General features: G+C 40.8%; 1 protein-coding gene across 1 annotated transcript in view; it reads left to right on the forward strand.

Annotated features, from left to right (window-relative positions):
- SMAD3 (SMAD family member 3) overlaps nucleotides 1-15,548 on the forward strand; it is a 104,934-nt gene that overhangs the window by 76,896 nt on the left and 12,490 nt on the right. Inside the window, exons 2-6 of the mRNA XM_007059496.4 lie at nucleotides 2,807-3,000; nucleotides 3,859-3,993; nucleotides 4,791-4,865; nucleotides 7,094-7,144; nucleotides 14,584-14,796. Coding sequence (XP_007059558.1) covers nucleotides 2,807-3,000; nucleotides 3,859-3,993; nucleotides 4,791-4,865; nucleotides 7,094-7,144; nucleotides 14,584-14,796 — 668 coding nt within the window. The remainder of the gene's footprint in view (nucleotides 1-2,806; nucleotides 3,001-3,858; nucleotides 3,994-4,790; nucleotides 4,866-7,093; nucleotides 7,145-14,583; nucleotides 14,797-15,548) is intronic.

Consider the following 15,548-nt stretch of genomic DNA (forward strand, 5'->3'; position numbering starts at 1 on the left):
AGATGGATTAACTTTCCCCTTCAGTTTGTACAGCAGACAGCTATTAATGTCAATCTAAATCTGTCTGTGCTGCTGTGATGGCAACAGTGATTGGGACTTGTTGGAAAGTGTGTCAGGATTATGCTTTCTGTGGGACTCTGGATGATTGGGATAATCTACGTGCTTTTTTCCCCCCTCTGTCCTTTGCCCCCATCCAGATGTGGTGAATTACACTAAATAACTTTGTCCTTCGTAGCAGACATTGACTTTTTATACATTGTCAGTATCAAGGAAGTGGGAAAAAAAGTGGTCTGATTTAATTCCTTGTTTCTTTGCTTAACTTTAATAAATAGACTCCTTCTGTACGAAAATAATTATTTTGAACCTGTTGATATTGACTTAGAAATTTTCCACGTTATCATCAACTAGTAGATGGAGAATAAAGATCTAATCCTGCTCCCAATGAAATAAATGCCAAAGCTCCCATTTATCTCACTGGAAACCTGGTCAGACCCTATAACTTTAGGTAATGTAGATTTTGTTGAACTCGTTGCTCTAGAATCTGGAAAAAGAAAAGGAGTACTTGTGGCACCTTAGAGACTAACAAATTTATTTGAGCATAAGCTTTCATGAGCTACAGCTCACTTCATCGGATGCATGCAGTGGAAAATACAGTGGGCAGATTTATATACACAAAGAACATGAAACAATGGGTGTTACCATACACACTGTAACAAGAATGATCAGGCAAGGTGAGCTATTACCAGCAGGAGAGGGGGGGACCTTTTGTAGTGATAATCAAGGTGGGCCATTTCCAGCAGTTGACAAGAACGTCTGAGGAACAGTGGGGGAGCGGGGGAATAAACATGGGGAAATCATTTTACTTTGTGTAATGACACATCCACTCCCAGTCTTTATTCAAGCCTAAGTTAATTGTATCCAGTTTGCAAATTAATTCCAATTCAGCAGTCTCTCCTTGGAGACTGTTTTTGAAGTTTTTTTGTTGAAGAATTGCCACTTTTAGGTCTGTCATCGAGTGACCAAAGAGATTGAAGTGTTCTCCGACTGGTTTTTGAATGTTATAATTCTTGACGTCTGATTTGTGTCCATTGATTCTTTTACGTAGCGACTGTCCAGTTTGGCCAATGTACATGGCAGAGGGGCATTGCTGGATAAATCCCTTTCTAATAATTCTCTTCCATCAAGCCCCCAGCATGCCCGAATACCATCTCTGGTCACCAGTCACTTGGGTTTTGATAGAACCCTTTATGCTGACATGCAAGTCCTTCCTGTTTCCTCAGAAACATTTTATATTTGGCCTTCTTCTGTTGAGTCTTTCACCTGAAAATCATGTTTCCTGCTTGAAATGCTTGAAGAAGGAATGGGGCAGATTGTTAGCAGCAAAACTCAGCCTGAGAGGAGATTTGGAAAATATGCCAGATATTCAAGTGTTTGACCTCCCCTTCATGGAAAAATCTAAAGAGTGGGATACACCCTTGCTCTATTTTTGCACGTAGAGAATGTGTGATCCATAAATAATAACAGAGGAGCACCATAAAGAAATGTGTGTATACTATAAATAAACCCCATGGGCTCTAAGCCATATTTCAGGGCTGTAACATAATCACAGGTTTTGGGTGTTTTTATAACCTGTGAGAGCAGGCCCCTCGGTGGTACAGATTCCTTATATGCTTTCTGCATACAGTTTCTTGCAACCTGTGAGCTCTGCTTCCTTGCTAAATGAAGTGCACGTCAGCTATAGCCAGTATTAGTCACATCACTCTTTGTTATAAAGATGTTTACAAGAGGTGTGTGTATGTTATAACAGTCCCCCTAGCTCTTCTGTTGGGAAGAGTCTTGTTGGACTGCCATTCTCCACCCTTTTTTTTTTTTAGACTAGTTTATAACTCTTTTTGGGGGGTGGGGGGAGATCACTACTGCCTAAACCCAGACAGAAGATTTAGTGGGAAAACAATTCTGTTTGTTTATAGATTTTTGGGGTCAATGCAGTGTAGGAATAATAATTTTTAAAAAACCCTAAACATAGAGGCTTCATGTTCTTACCTACAGACTGTGGAGTAGGTCTTCTGATTTCATTTTCCCACTCCCTTTTTAATTAGGCATCTTAAGTGTGGGAAATTGGCATACAGTCATTTTTTGTTGCCATTTAAAAATGTGAGTGCCTGTATTAATTTTATTCTGCATCTTCATTGTGGATGATTACAATGCAATAGACTACAATGTCTTTTTATGTTTTTTTAAAAGTTATAACCTTTCATTAACATGTTTTTAAAACATATGGTCTTTACATGTGTAGGGCCAAATTCTTAGAGCTATCCAGAGTCCCTTCAATAGGGCAAGTAAGCATGCTTCAGAAGCACCATTCATGTGCTGTATTCTGGTAGGCAGCAGCCTCCCCCAAATTAGTTCCCGCCAGGAGCATGAATGATCTGCCCCAGGGCTGTTAATAAATAAAGCCATTTCTGAGTCAGAGAAACTGACACATCCCTAGACTTCCTTACATATCTAGGCCTTGTCCCAGAATACTTCTTTGCAGCTCCTGTTGCAGAGAAGTGGCCTGTGGATTTTGAGGAGAGCCAGATCAGGGCAGCTTTCATTCTTCTGCTGCTAGCTGCAACCTTCCTGCTGGGTACCTTTGCACAGTACTTGCCAGAGCCTGGTCAATAATCTGTGTGTATTTTTACATATACATTAGTTCCAGGCCGGTTGTCGACTTTTGTTGGTTTTCTTTAATGCTGTACATCTCTGAGGTGAGGAAAAGCAAAACACACGGATGTTCATTATCATCATTATTTTCTTAATGCAGATCACTAGATGGCCGGTTGCAAGTATCCCACCGTAAAGGGCTTCCCCATGTGATCTACTGCCGGCTATGGCGTTGGCCAGACCTTCATAGCCACCATGAGCTGCGTGCCATGGAGATGTGCGAGTATGCCTTTAACATGAAGAAAGATGAAGTCTGTGTCAACCCCTATCACTACCAAAGAGTGGAGACACCAGGTATTGTGGACATTCTGGATATTTCAGCTTCTCCATGCAAGGGCAGGAGCCTATTTAAAGTTTCAGGACAAAATAAAAATAGCATGAGTGGTGTTTTAAAACCAAAAGGTTTCTATTATTAGCTACCCCCTCCCTGACTCCCTCCCACTTCTTGTGGTGAAATAATGCATCTATCTACAGCTTTATTTATGGAGAAGGAAAGTTCAGCACACACAAATCAACAAAATCTAAGTTTACGCAGGTTGCATTCCTGCCAAGCTCCAAACATATTATTTGTGTGTGCATATAGATAGGGTCCAAACTTTAATTCTCTTCCAGGGGTGTTCTGTACTTACTTAAATAACAATAAAGTTCCTGCCAGATTTTGCTGATGAGAGTAGCTGTTTCTAAGGATTGCTCCCTGTGCCTCCTAGAGATTTAAACACTCTTATATCCATAGTTGTAGCTAATAGGACCTAGCTGCTATCTTTCGGTGTCAGTCAGCAGAACAGCCCTAGATTTCTATACAGAGACCAAGAGTATAACTGCTTTAACTTAGAATTTTCTTTTTCTGTCTCGCTGTATCTTGTCTCTCTTAGATTGCTAGTATCTCAGGGCAGGGATTGTCTTTATTTCTGTGTCATATACAGCACCAAACATCTTGTCAGCACTTACTAATAGACAGTAATATTTCACCACTAGCCTTTCCTGGAGCCACTTACATGGTAATTGGAGTTATCTGCATTTGTGAGAGTGTTATTCCAAGAAGTGGGTTTCTCCTCATTTTCCAGTATTTCATGTTGGTTCAATGTAAGGTGACATGTTATAAACTTGCTGCTAATGTCACTGTCCTGCTCTGTTTTCTTTCCATGTGGTCAGTTTTACCTCCAGTGCTGGTACCGAGGCACACAGAGATTCCAGCAGAGTTCCCGCCATTAGATGATTATAGTCATTCCATTCCAGAGAACACTAACTTCCCGGCAGGTATTGAGCCACAAAGCAACTACATTCCAGGTACTGTATGGCCTTCATCTAGCAAACAAAGGGGGTGAAGAAAGGATCTATTGTCCAGTAAATGACTGATACATATGTCCTGTAGGTTTAATATTAGACCCCAAGGGTTATGTGGCGCATTGGCTGAGCTCTGTTTTTCTCCATTTCGTCATTACCCTCCTCATTAACCTTTAGAATTCCTGGGCTCCGTAACTGACTGAACCAGATTGTGTTCAGATCTGGAGGTAAACAGAACCCATTCTTAATCTCTGATTTTAGCACAGTGGTATATTAACCAACGTTGTTATCAGCCAAAAACACACGCAGTGCTGCTTAAATGTTTTGCTGTACATTCTGTTCTGCCCCCTCGGTGGGATGATTTAAAATACATTGTAGAGTCTAGTGTTGAGAACTTTCTGAAAACAAATTCATATTCAGACAAAATTTAGCCATTTCACATTTGGATAAGCTTTTGTGACTTTGAAAAAGCTATTTAGCGTATCTTACTGTATAACTGCATAAGGGTGTGTTATAGACCTACAGCTCAGCTATACTGGCAGTCCAGGAAGGTGCAATTCAGAAAAGAGAAAAACAGGAGGAAGGAAAACTGCAAAATCATTGTGAAATTTTTTCTGAAACTAAAATCCTGACCATCTGCTCCGTTACCGTAAAAAGGCCTCCACTCACCTTCTTGTGTTCCCTCCCCTTTGATAAAGTATTTCATTGGTCTGCTATGAACAGAGGTCAGAGAAATTAATTTTGATAATGTATGAACTCTGCAATCAACTCTAATGACAACTTAATCTCCTGATTTCCAGAGACACCACCTCCAGGTTATCTGAGTGAGGATGGAGAAACCAGTGACCATCAGATGAACCACAGCATGGATGCAGGTGGGTCATCTTTGGCCATTTCCTGTAGCTTTCTGGGTCAAATCCTGAGACTTTTACTTAGTTCTTATGCCACCAGCGAGTTCCCTGACTAAGGGCCTTGGCATCTGACCCTATATTTTTAAATGTCATTATAGTGCATATTTATTTGTTACGCTATAACATGTAGAGGATTGTGGTTTTGGGGCCATTTTTATATCTAGGCTTCTCTTTTGAGTGCTGGTGAGTAGATTGTGGTTGGAGGCTTTCTGATAGGGCAGGACAGATGCAGTTTGGATTCTTCAAGGTGGTCCACACTGTATAACATGCCTTAAACCCACTGGAAAAAGGTTCACCATGCACTCCCGTGCCCCAGAGCACCTGCTGCTAGACACTAGTAAGCAGAAGAGAGGAGCACTGACCACTGGCCTTCCACCTTTCCTTGCAGTCAGAAGTTCTAGTGTCAGCATTTAGTCTGGGTCCTTATTATTAGAAATGTATGCATGCATGCACAAATTGTGTACCCAGTCAGCACATTCACTGCAAGCAATGATGTGATCAGACCAAGTGTTTGCCCTTGCAAATGGCCAAGTAAGTGTGTTTGAATATTGGGCCGTGAATATTTAAACGTTCAGAGACTTCTTTCTTTGTGTTTAGCAAGTGCTTCCCTGTAAACCATCAGTCCCCTTCTTCTCAGGTTCTCTGTGGCATTTAAATAAATACTGTTTATCAGATTATTTGCTCTTGGAATTAGTGCTAAAATATATGAACACAAGGTAGTTAAACATATGAGGGCCTACAGTCCTTACTCACGTAAGTAATCCTTACCCAAGACATCCTGTTGATGTTGGAGTTACCCTCGTGAATAAGAGTTGCTGAATCTGTCCCTTAGTTTGTAAAAGCTGTGGCTGAAAAGCAAAGACACATCTCTGGTTAAAATGGTTACTGCTTTACAAGAGAAATACACAAATATGGGCTGCATTCAAACAAAGATAGGAGTGCAGGGCCTAATTAATGCAAATAGTGCACACAGTCAGCTCCCTTTCTGTGAATGTTTTGGACTTCAGAGTGCATGTGGGATTCTAACAGGGGAATGACAGATTTACAGTCTTTCTCCACGATACACATGGAGGAAGGCAAGCGTGGGTTTGTTTGTCCATATCAAACGTGAGCCTACTGACACAATCCATTTTTGTGCATGCAGTTATTGGTACTGTGGTTGACATCCGGACTGTAAATAGGGCCTTTGGGAATAAAATACTGGAACAGAGTTGGCCGAGAAGATACCATAAATGCCCAATTTATGTTCAAATGCTATATCCGTTCTCTCTGCGGGTCCTCCACTCCCTCAAATGTCATGGACTTTGTTCTTTTTATAAGCACAGATTTTTTAAAAAGCTAACGGAGCTCAGTGGAAGGCAAGGCTCTGCAACGTGCTCTCATACCTGCCAAGCCTTCATATTTTCTTGCAAAGCTCCAGTGTAATGCCTCCTTTTTTTATTGGAACAAATTCTTTCAGATGTTCAAAATGAATGCACATATTTTCCATACAGAATTAGAATGATAAAGCCTACAACTCTCTGGTAATTGTGCATGCAAATTTACCTTTGATCACCTGATTCTCCATGGCCTTTACCTATATGGGAATTTACACGAGGGCAAAGTGAGCATAACGTGCTACCATACGTATGATAGTGAGTTACATTCACTTTGCAATAATTTTGCATGAGTGTAAATAAATACATAAGGTGCAGGGCAACAGAAAATCAAAGCTGTAGTTGTCTAAGTAGTTACCTTTGTGTGTAGTTGCCATGATGGTACATGCAGTCATAGTAATGGCATATACAAACGAAACACACATGCCTACGTGCACAGTTTTGAAAATCGGGTCTCTTGTAAATGAAGACCTGGAGCAGCATGAAGATGCTTAGCAATATTACTTTGTATCATAATGATAGTATCTCTGAGCCTGTATAAATAATAATTGGCTGTTGAGGAAACTGCAAGTCTCACTTTCCCTGATCACAGAATGAAGTTCAACTGGGCCATGGGATACTTAAGAATTCCAAGATTGTTACATATTTCATATATATCCATTGGGTTTAAGCAGCAAACACAGTAGTCTCAAACCAAAAACATAAGTGCCCTTGGTTTGATCTTTAGAACCAAAAACGCATGTCAGCATTGATGTCTCTGTTTCACTGTTTTTTCTATGCGGTTACCAGCTTAACCATCATCATCTTGATTTTCAGGTTCTCCAAATTTATCTCCAAATCCTATGTCCCCAGCACATAATAATCTGGGTAAGTATGCTGTCTTCATAACCGTGTGTAATTATAATGCTAGGCATACCGAGTATATATTAATGATGACATTACTGATCTGGCATTATTTAATGCTTCTTTGTGCTAATCCCCATTTATTATGGCAAAGTGATTCATGGTAGCTCAAAGTTAATACAGAGATCTGAGCTTACAACATAGGGTTGGATATAAAACAAGATGCAGGGACAGACCAAAAAAAAAAAGGTGGGGGTGAATGCCAGGGTGAATGAGTGTGAGGGCTATAACAAAAATATGATCTGGTGATCACACAGGTTTGCCAGGAATGCATCCTGCTGGTTCTTATTTTAATAAAGGTGTTTTAAATTAAACTCTCTCTTCTAGAAAGCACCTATATAATTTTAGTTGCTTATTAGCTATCTAAGGTGATTATCTGACCACCATTATCTTACTGAGTGCCTCACAATCTTTAATTGCATCCCCGCAACACCCTTGTGAAGCAGTGCGAATATCCCTATCATAAGACGGGGAACTGGGTCACGGAGAGACTAACTGACTTGCCCAAGGTCACACAGGAAGTCTGGTGGAGCAGGGAACTGAACCCAGATCCCAGGCTAGTGCCCTAGCCACCCGACCCTCCTTATAAATTTTGTGTATTGGGATAATTGAGTAGGGGATGAGATTGGTAATGGGATGTTGCGTGATGGAGTTTTGGAGAGCACAAGGGCACAGTGGGGAAGATGAGACGGGGAAAGAAGAAACAGTAGTAGGCTAAAAAGCAGGTGGCGTGCTGAAGCACTTAAAATATGAGAGAGGCAGATTACAGAAGTGAGTTCAACATACTTGAATTGATGACTGTTGATATCATGGTGCTCACGTACCGGATCAGTTGTTCTGTTGGTTTGGTCCTGCAGGGTGCAAAGCACTCCTATCAGATATAGACAGTCCCTGCACTGAAGAGCTTAGGGCCAGATTGTAGCTGACCCCTCCATGGACACACAAGGTGAGGTCAGGGACCATTATGTTGCTGATGCAAACCGCCTGGTTCCCGTGTACGTCCTTCTACCTGAACTCAGGGGTGGGCTTAAGGCAGGCCCTTTGCACTGGCGAGAACAGCCGAATTCAATCTGGGGACCTAGGCAGCAGTGTAGGCCTCTGCAGCCCTGGGCTCATCTGTAGGCACCAAGAGCATAGTCCAGACCATTGCATTATACCAACACATCAGTGGTTCTGTTTTCATCCTATCAACTAGAGGTATTTAAAATAATAAATAAGAGGAAAACTAAAGATGTAGAGATCAGGGTTGTATAATTCCCTGAGATAAGCCTTGTAGATTTTGAGAGTGTATTTCTGAACTTGTATTATCTCTTCAATGTGCTCTGTATTTTCATGCAGACTGACAGAGGGGTCAGATCTAACCATATTGTTGAGCTCACCCCATTTGAAATTACTCTGAGCAGTCACCCTCATAGAAAACCCTTACAATCCTGCATACTGCAGGATCCATTATCTAAATGTTACGTAAGCCAGTAGACACAGACTACTTCAGATTACTCTTAAAATGCCACAGCCACAAAGCTTACATATGCTTACAGCCCTGGCACAGAGTATCTTGACAGCACTTCAGAATTTCAGGCATTGGCTGGCTTGTTTTTGGATGTCTCGGGCTAGTCAATTTTTTTTTTTTTTAAAGAGGGTGCTGGATATATGTATATCTGGGTGGTACTAACATTTTTCTTGGCTTAACTGTCAAAGCCGAAGAGGGGTTTTTTGGGTGTTTGGTTTTTTTGACTGCATCCTTTATGCTCAAGTGTGCTGCTTGTGAGTCAATTGGAATTTCCCATGTTTCTTATCAACATTTTAAAAAACAACAACAAAAAAAAAAAAAACCCAATCCGGATTGCTTTTTGTTGCTGCAGATAGCAACCACCTCACCCAAATGAGTAAGGAGTCTCTAGAAATCAGGCTTCAGTGCATGTTTTTTCCAACGGCAAATGGTTATTAAAGGCAATGGTTATTAAAATGTGCTGCTTGGCTGGTTGGTCTGTAGGATGTCTAATGTGGTGTCTGGTAGCAAAGACTAAACAAGGGCAGCCAAAACATGTTAACCACAAGTAATCCGTTTGTAGTCTCTGAAGCTGGAGTCAGAAAGTGTAATAACTTGAAATAAAATGAAAGGGACACAGCCAGGAGTTACAAGATGAACATTTGTTGTTCTTTGGCAAGTGGAGGTTTCAAAAAATATATATCTTTTTTAAAATGTATTGTGGGGTGTTGAGTTGTGGGTAATTTTAAAATAAGTGAAATGACACATTGATGATCAAACCTGTCCTGTGTCAGTAGTGATGGAAAGCTTGCTGCCATGTACACGCTGTTGGGTGATCTGCCCAAAATGAAGAGTTGGTGGTGGTTACAGGGTAGATGACAATACAAAAACAAAAAAAACCCAACCCACTTCCTCCCTCAACTGACAGTGTCAGCAGACAAGCCAAGGACTGAATGGGCCATGGGAACTGAACTCCCTTCTCCCAGCACTGCAGATGGTCTCTCCAGATCAGAGGGAATGTTTTGGAATGTGAGTGCACCTGCAAAGGAGTCCACTTGAAAGAACTTTTTTGGTTCAAAGGTTTAGTTGTCAAGCACACGTTTTTAGTGAAAGTTACAAATACCAAGTGATCTCCTATTTCTTTTATTTAAACTAAAAAAAAACCCCAAAACAAATCTATGGCTACTGGTGCTCTGTAGATATTCAGATTGAGGTCAGGGAGTTTATACAGCAAAGGGCCAGAATTGGATATGCATATTGTTATCTAGGAGTTTGGTATACTGGAAATCCATTGTCCTCTTCCTCAGTGTTGGCTCTACAAGAGGCTTGACACAGACACTGCAAGTGAAATAACCACATACCATATGGTCAGATGAGTTAGTAATACAGGCCTCAGCTGGTTTCTGTGGTGCAACGCTGCTACTCCAAAAAAAAAAAAAAAAAAAAAAAAAGTGGTATTCCCAAGCCTTTCTGAAAGTTCAGTGGTTATAGAATGTAGTGAAAATGAGGAGAGTGTACTCAGTCTCGCTTGCTTTCTCTCTCTGTCTTGCTTTAAGGATGAAGTTAGAGATGTGGCAGCCATAACTGGTACATATGGATTAAAATACAGAATTTCTGGCAGAGATTGTCTCATCTGAGAATCCAGTGATGGTGTTGCCTTACAAAAGAAAAATAACTAATCTAAATGTTAGGATCTGAAATAAGAGGCCTTTAATATTTTCTGCTCACCTGCCCATGCCCAGTACAGACCTTCCTGGCCAGCATCTTTGTAATTTAATGTAATTCTTGAATATCATTAGTTGGCTGAAATTTTCCACAGAAAAATATCGATTTTGATAAAATTTTCCCTACCGGTAGATTCTAAATGAATAGTCAGTATTTCAAAAATTAAATAAATTTTTGCCTTGACTGTCATCTCATGTCTGTCTGTTTGTTTGTTTTGAAACTGAGAAACTTAAACATTCAATTGATAGTTTTTGGATTTTCAGGAGTTCCCCCCCTCCCTCCATTAAAAATTGTGAGGAAAGGGTGATGGGAAAACCCCTTTTCACACTTAATTTTTTTTTTTTTATTTTATTTTTTACTGTTTTCCAACTGAAAAACAGAATGAAAAAATGTAGGGTTTGTTTGTTTTTTTTAACCTTTTCACACCTTTGAGAAACTTCTGTTTTGACTGGTTTTCAATATTTGCTGTGGAAAAGTGAAATTTTTGGACCAGACGTTTCAAATGGCCATTTCCCCCACAAAGTTTGGAGTGGGAAAAATGCTGGGTTTCCAGCAAGCTCTGTGTAGTATAAACAGGAGGAATGCTAGCTGCTCTGAGCATACATTACAAGTGCTGTTCCTTGCTTGATGCAAGAATTTTCAGAAAGGAGCCACCAGTCTCATTCCATCTTGTTGTATCAAGTACTTCACCAAATTTCCATGAAATAAGATCGGAGATAAATTCAGTGACCGATCTCACTGCAGGGTGAGTGCTGGGAATAGCATGAAATGATTTGTTGTATCAATTCATTTTATATTTTTACTTAGATTGATGTAAAGAGCCTGCAGTTGTTCTCTGCAGCTGAGCCAACAGAAATACTGCTAGAGGGCTAGCTCAGAGATTATGGGAGAATAAGTTGGATGGGTCTCATCCCAGTACTCGGGACATTTATTGACCTCATGATTCAGCATGATAGGGATCCTTTCATGAGAGGGACTTGGGACAGGAAAAAGCAAGCATCTTGTGTATCAGAGTTTAAATGGATTGGCAGTGCCGTGTGTGGAAGATTGAAGGAGCGTTTACCTGGTTACGGTGTATCCTTTATTTAGCTGTTTGCACAGTCCCTGTGGGCACTGTGTGATTCTAGCATTACTACAACTCCTTACCTGCGTGAGCACCCAATCCATAAAAATCAAAATGATACATACAGACCACTTCTAACTCAAGAGGTAACTCACTCTTTCCATGATGGCTTAAAACTTAGGCTAAGCCTTATACCACAATCATAGGGAAGGCAGCATCATTAAACATTCAGCTGCATTTCTTAGAGACTAGTGCATTTCCAACAAGATTCATGAGTGGTGAGTTTGTTGGTTTCTGTCTTCCAGCTTAATTTGCAATTTGAGGAAAGTGAAATTTCCATACATTCCTCAGTGGGGACCCGCAGTCCCCTTGAGACACAACCCAAGTGGAGGTGGTTGCTGAAGGAAAGTACCACAAAAGTATATACAGTCCCACAGGTTGAGGATGCTTCTACAACCCAAGGGCAGCATCACTCTGAAGATACCGCTTGCCGGGCTAAAAACTTGTTTTGCTTTTATGAAACTTAATAGACTCTCACTTAGAAATGTTTGCTCTTGGATAAGAGCAAGCATAGATTTTTTTTTAAAGCAAATGAGCATGATCTAATTTACCTTGATTAGCATTGCTCTTTGCTATACATTTTTCAGAATGGTTACAACACTCACAGATAGGTGCTGTAGTCCAAAACTGCTAATCGGTGAAAATTGTAGACACACGCTTGACACATGGCAATCCCAGTGTAGTAGTTAAATGAGTAACATAGCAGAAAGAGGCAGAGATGGAAAAGGAACAGCATGTATTGTACTTGATGACTCGTGGATTTGTACAATGGCATGTGAACATGTGAGGGGAAATATTCAAAGATTTTTTGCTTTAAGTTTGAAGAAACCTAAGTTTTATGCTCATAAGAATGTTATGGAATAAAAATCTTGTCAGTTGAGGCCAGGGCCCCCCGTAAGTATGTAAATACTCTATTTTATGGAATTACTTTCTATTAATTTATGCTTTGAGGGTTACACTCTGATTCCTTTGGGCCTCACTTTCCCTTATGCAGGCAGGCATACACCACCTAGGAGAGCAGAAATGTCAGCCTTAGCTTGGGAAGTAGTTTCCTTTTAATTTGTTCACTGAAGGGAGCATAGGTTGCCCCTCGATAGAAAAAGATAAAAATGGGCTCCCATCCTTCCAAAATTCCTGGATTTGGCTGGGATTTGCTGGGGTCAAGCGGTTTTCACAGAGCGGACCTTTGCCTTCACATTGCTGCTTGGATTCCTGGCGTGCTGTGGCACTTGGACAGCACATCTCCTGAGGAACCAGCAGCAGGTTGTCGGGTGCCCTGAGAATGCTTTCCCCTCAAAAATTGTGGAGATAAGTTATTACAGTGCAAGTTATTACAGACTATCTGCAGTAACTGGTGCTGGCTTCTGTGGAAGTGGGAGAAGAGGACGACAATCAGCAGAGTAATAATACCTAGCTCTTATCTAGTGCTTCTCATCCGTACATCTCAAAACGCTGTACAAAAGAGGCCAATATCATTATCCCCATTCTACAGATGAGGAAACTGAGCACAGGATGGGGAGAAGTGATTTGCCCAGGTCACCTAGCAGGCCAGTGGCAGAGTTGGGACTAGAACTCAAGTCTCCTGGTCTGGTACTCTATTAATATGAGACCCACCACTGAGTGGTGAGGATACACATTAAATGTTCAGGGAAGTAAGGGCGCTATTTACACAATACCTGAAAGAGTGAAAGAATGTTGCATCTGTACTGGTACTCATTCTGGTTTAGAGGAGTATAAAATAGGGCTCAATCCTGCTGCCACTGTACTCGGTAGGAATTTTGCCATTGATTTCAGTGGAGGAGGAGCAGTTCCACATGGTGCTGCTGGTGTTTTTGAGGTATGTGGCTATCCTCACATCTGTATCCCACTTATTGGGATATGTTAACACTTGTATTGTCTTTCTGGTTCAGATAAATACAAGGATCATTTGGACTGTTCTAGTGTAAAGGCTGCATTTTTGGGTATAGCTGAGTGTGGACTTGAACAGGATATAGTTGGATAGTAGCTTCATTTTCTCTATGGAGCTGGTAACAGATGTTTTATATAAGAAATGACACTGAACTTATCTTCTTGGGCTGCTCTTCTTTGCAAGGAGAGGAGGAAGAGAGGTTGGGCCTGTCTTTGATTGTCAGAGCTGGTCTCTATAACCCTGTGCCTGGAGCACTGAAGAAATACCATAGGGGGGAACCTAGCAGTAGGAGCTGGAAAGATAGTGCTTTCTGTTGCTCACTATTAAATCTTCTCCCCAACTAAGGAGCAGCAATCGGGTGTTGTGAAGATATCCTCACTTGCTTAGAATGGGGATGAGGAGATTAAATTACTATCGACTGTTACTGGAATTGACTTTAGCAGGAGTAGAAGAATTTCAATTTCTTTACTCTTACAATCACACCCCTCTTGCATATTTAGTACTGTCGTCTTCAAAATGACTCAGTGCAATAAGATGGTGCAACTAGTTTCAGTTGGGCCCACCGGCTGAATCAAACCACTGCCACAAAACTAAAACCAAAGACTTGTTATCTGTTAAGGAAAGTAGATTTCCCTTTTACAACTTTCCAGATAGAAGAATGATGAGAAATAAGTATTCCCAGTAACCTTGACACGGATCCCACATACATTTGGCGTAAATCAGGAGTGTCTCCACTGAAGATAGTGGAGCTAGACAGGCTTAAAACTAGGGCCAGTGAGCTCAGAAGCTGGACCAATGGGCCAAAATTTTGCTCAGTTACATCCATGTTACTGAGCGCAGAATTTAGCCCGTTGATTTTAGGTAAGGCACAGTAGCTACCTGAAATTAACGTTGTGTTTTCATTGTTTATGTGAGTTCAGTTTTATAGGTGGTAAAGATGAAGTCAGTTAAGTGGTAGTGTTGGCTATTTGTGATTATTCTGCATGCCAACTGCTTTGGGGTTGATGTAACTTTCTTGCTGCAACCCATTCAAATCTGTCAAGTAATTAAAGCTTGGTTGTTAAATAAACACAGGCAGTGGAGCTGAATAATATTCTTAAATGTTTCATTTTCTTCAAAGGACTTCTCTGATTTCTTTCCTGTTTTGCTTTGTGCAGATCTGCAGCCTGTTACCTACTGCGAGCCAGCTTTCTGGTGCTCTATATCCTACTATGAACTCAACCAGCGAGTAGGGGAGACATTCCATGCTTCACAGCCTTCTATGACCGTGGATGGCTTCACCGACCCTTCTAACTCAGAACGCTTCTGTCTTGGCTTATTGTCTAATGTGAACCGAAACGCAGCCGTGGAGCTCACAAGACGACACATTGGTAATGCCTATTTTCTTGTTGTTGTTACCATCTGTTGAGTGGGAGGGGAATGTGTAGAGGGTTGGATACAGAGTGCTGAAGATTTAAATCAGCCATCTGTGTAACTTGATCAGTTTTAGTTAAGTATCTTCATTATTTTAACATATTAAAATTCCATAATATAAAAGTAAAATTAATGTTACAACAGTAAAATAAAAAGATGTTTTAGAATGGATTTATTATACATCATAGAAGCTGAATTGTATCTATCGGTAAGAAATTTATTTCTAAATTTTATGAGAGATCTCTTGTGTTTTTACTCTTTCATGCCTGTTCCCTCATGAATAGAAAGCAGTGGCTTGATCCAAATTTCATTGGAATTAATGGAAAGACTGTCGTTGATTCAATGGGCCCTATCTAGGCTTTTATAAGATAATCCATCACCTACACACATTTTAAACCAGTAGAACTCCATTTCCTTCAGTGGAGCTATTCCTGATTTACACCATGGAAAGCAAGAGGAGATTCAGGTCCTGACAGTGCTGAATGTTAAATAGCAAGTTAGGGCCCGATTCTGTCCTTGGTTAAACTGGTGTAAAAGTTAGTGGAGTTTTCCCCATTTACACTGGTGAGGGCAGTATTGGGCCCTTCGTATGCGACTTAATGGTACAAGTTAGTTTCCCTGCCTCCTGCCAGAAGAGCAAACCGTCTTCGACCAGATTTTATTCTTCTTTGTACCCTTCTCTGGGGCAGAACCAGTGGCTCCTTCACTT

The sequence above is a fragment of the Chelonia mydas genome, chromosome 10 (genome assembly GCF_015237465.2).
Source record: "Chelonia mydas isolate rCheMyd1 chromosome 10, rCheMyd1.pri.v2, whole genome shotgun sequence".
In the NCBI taxonomy this organism is placed as follows: Eukaryota; Metazoa; Chordata; order Testudines; family Cheloniidae; genus Chelonia; species Chelonia mydas.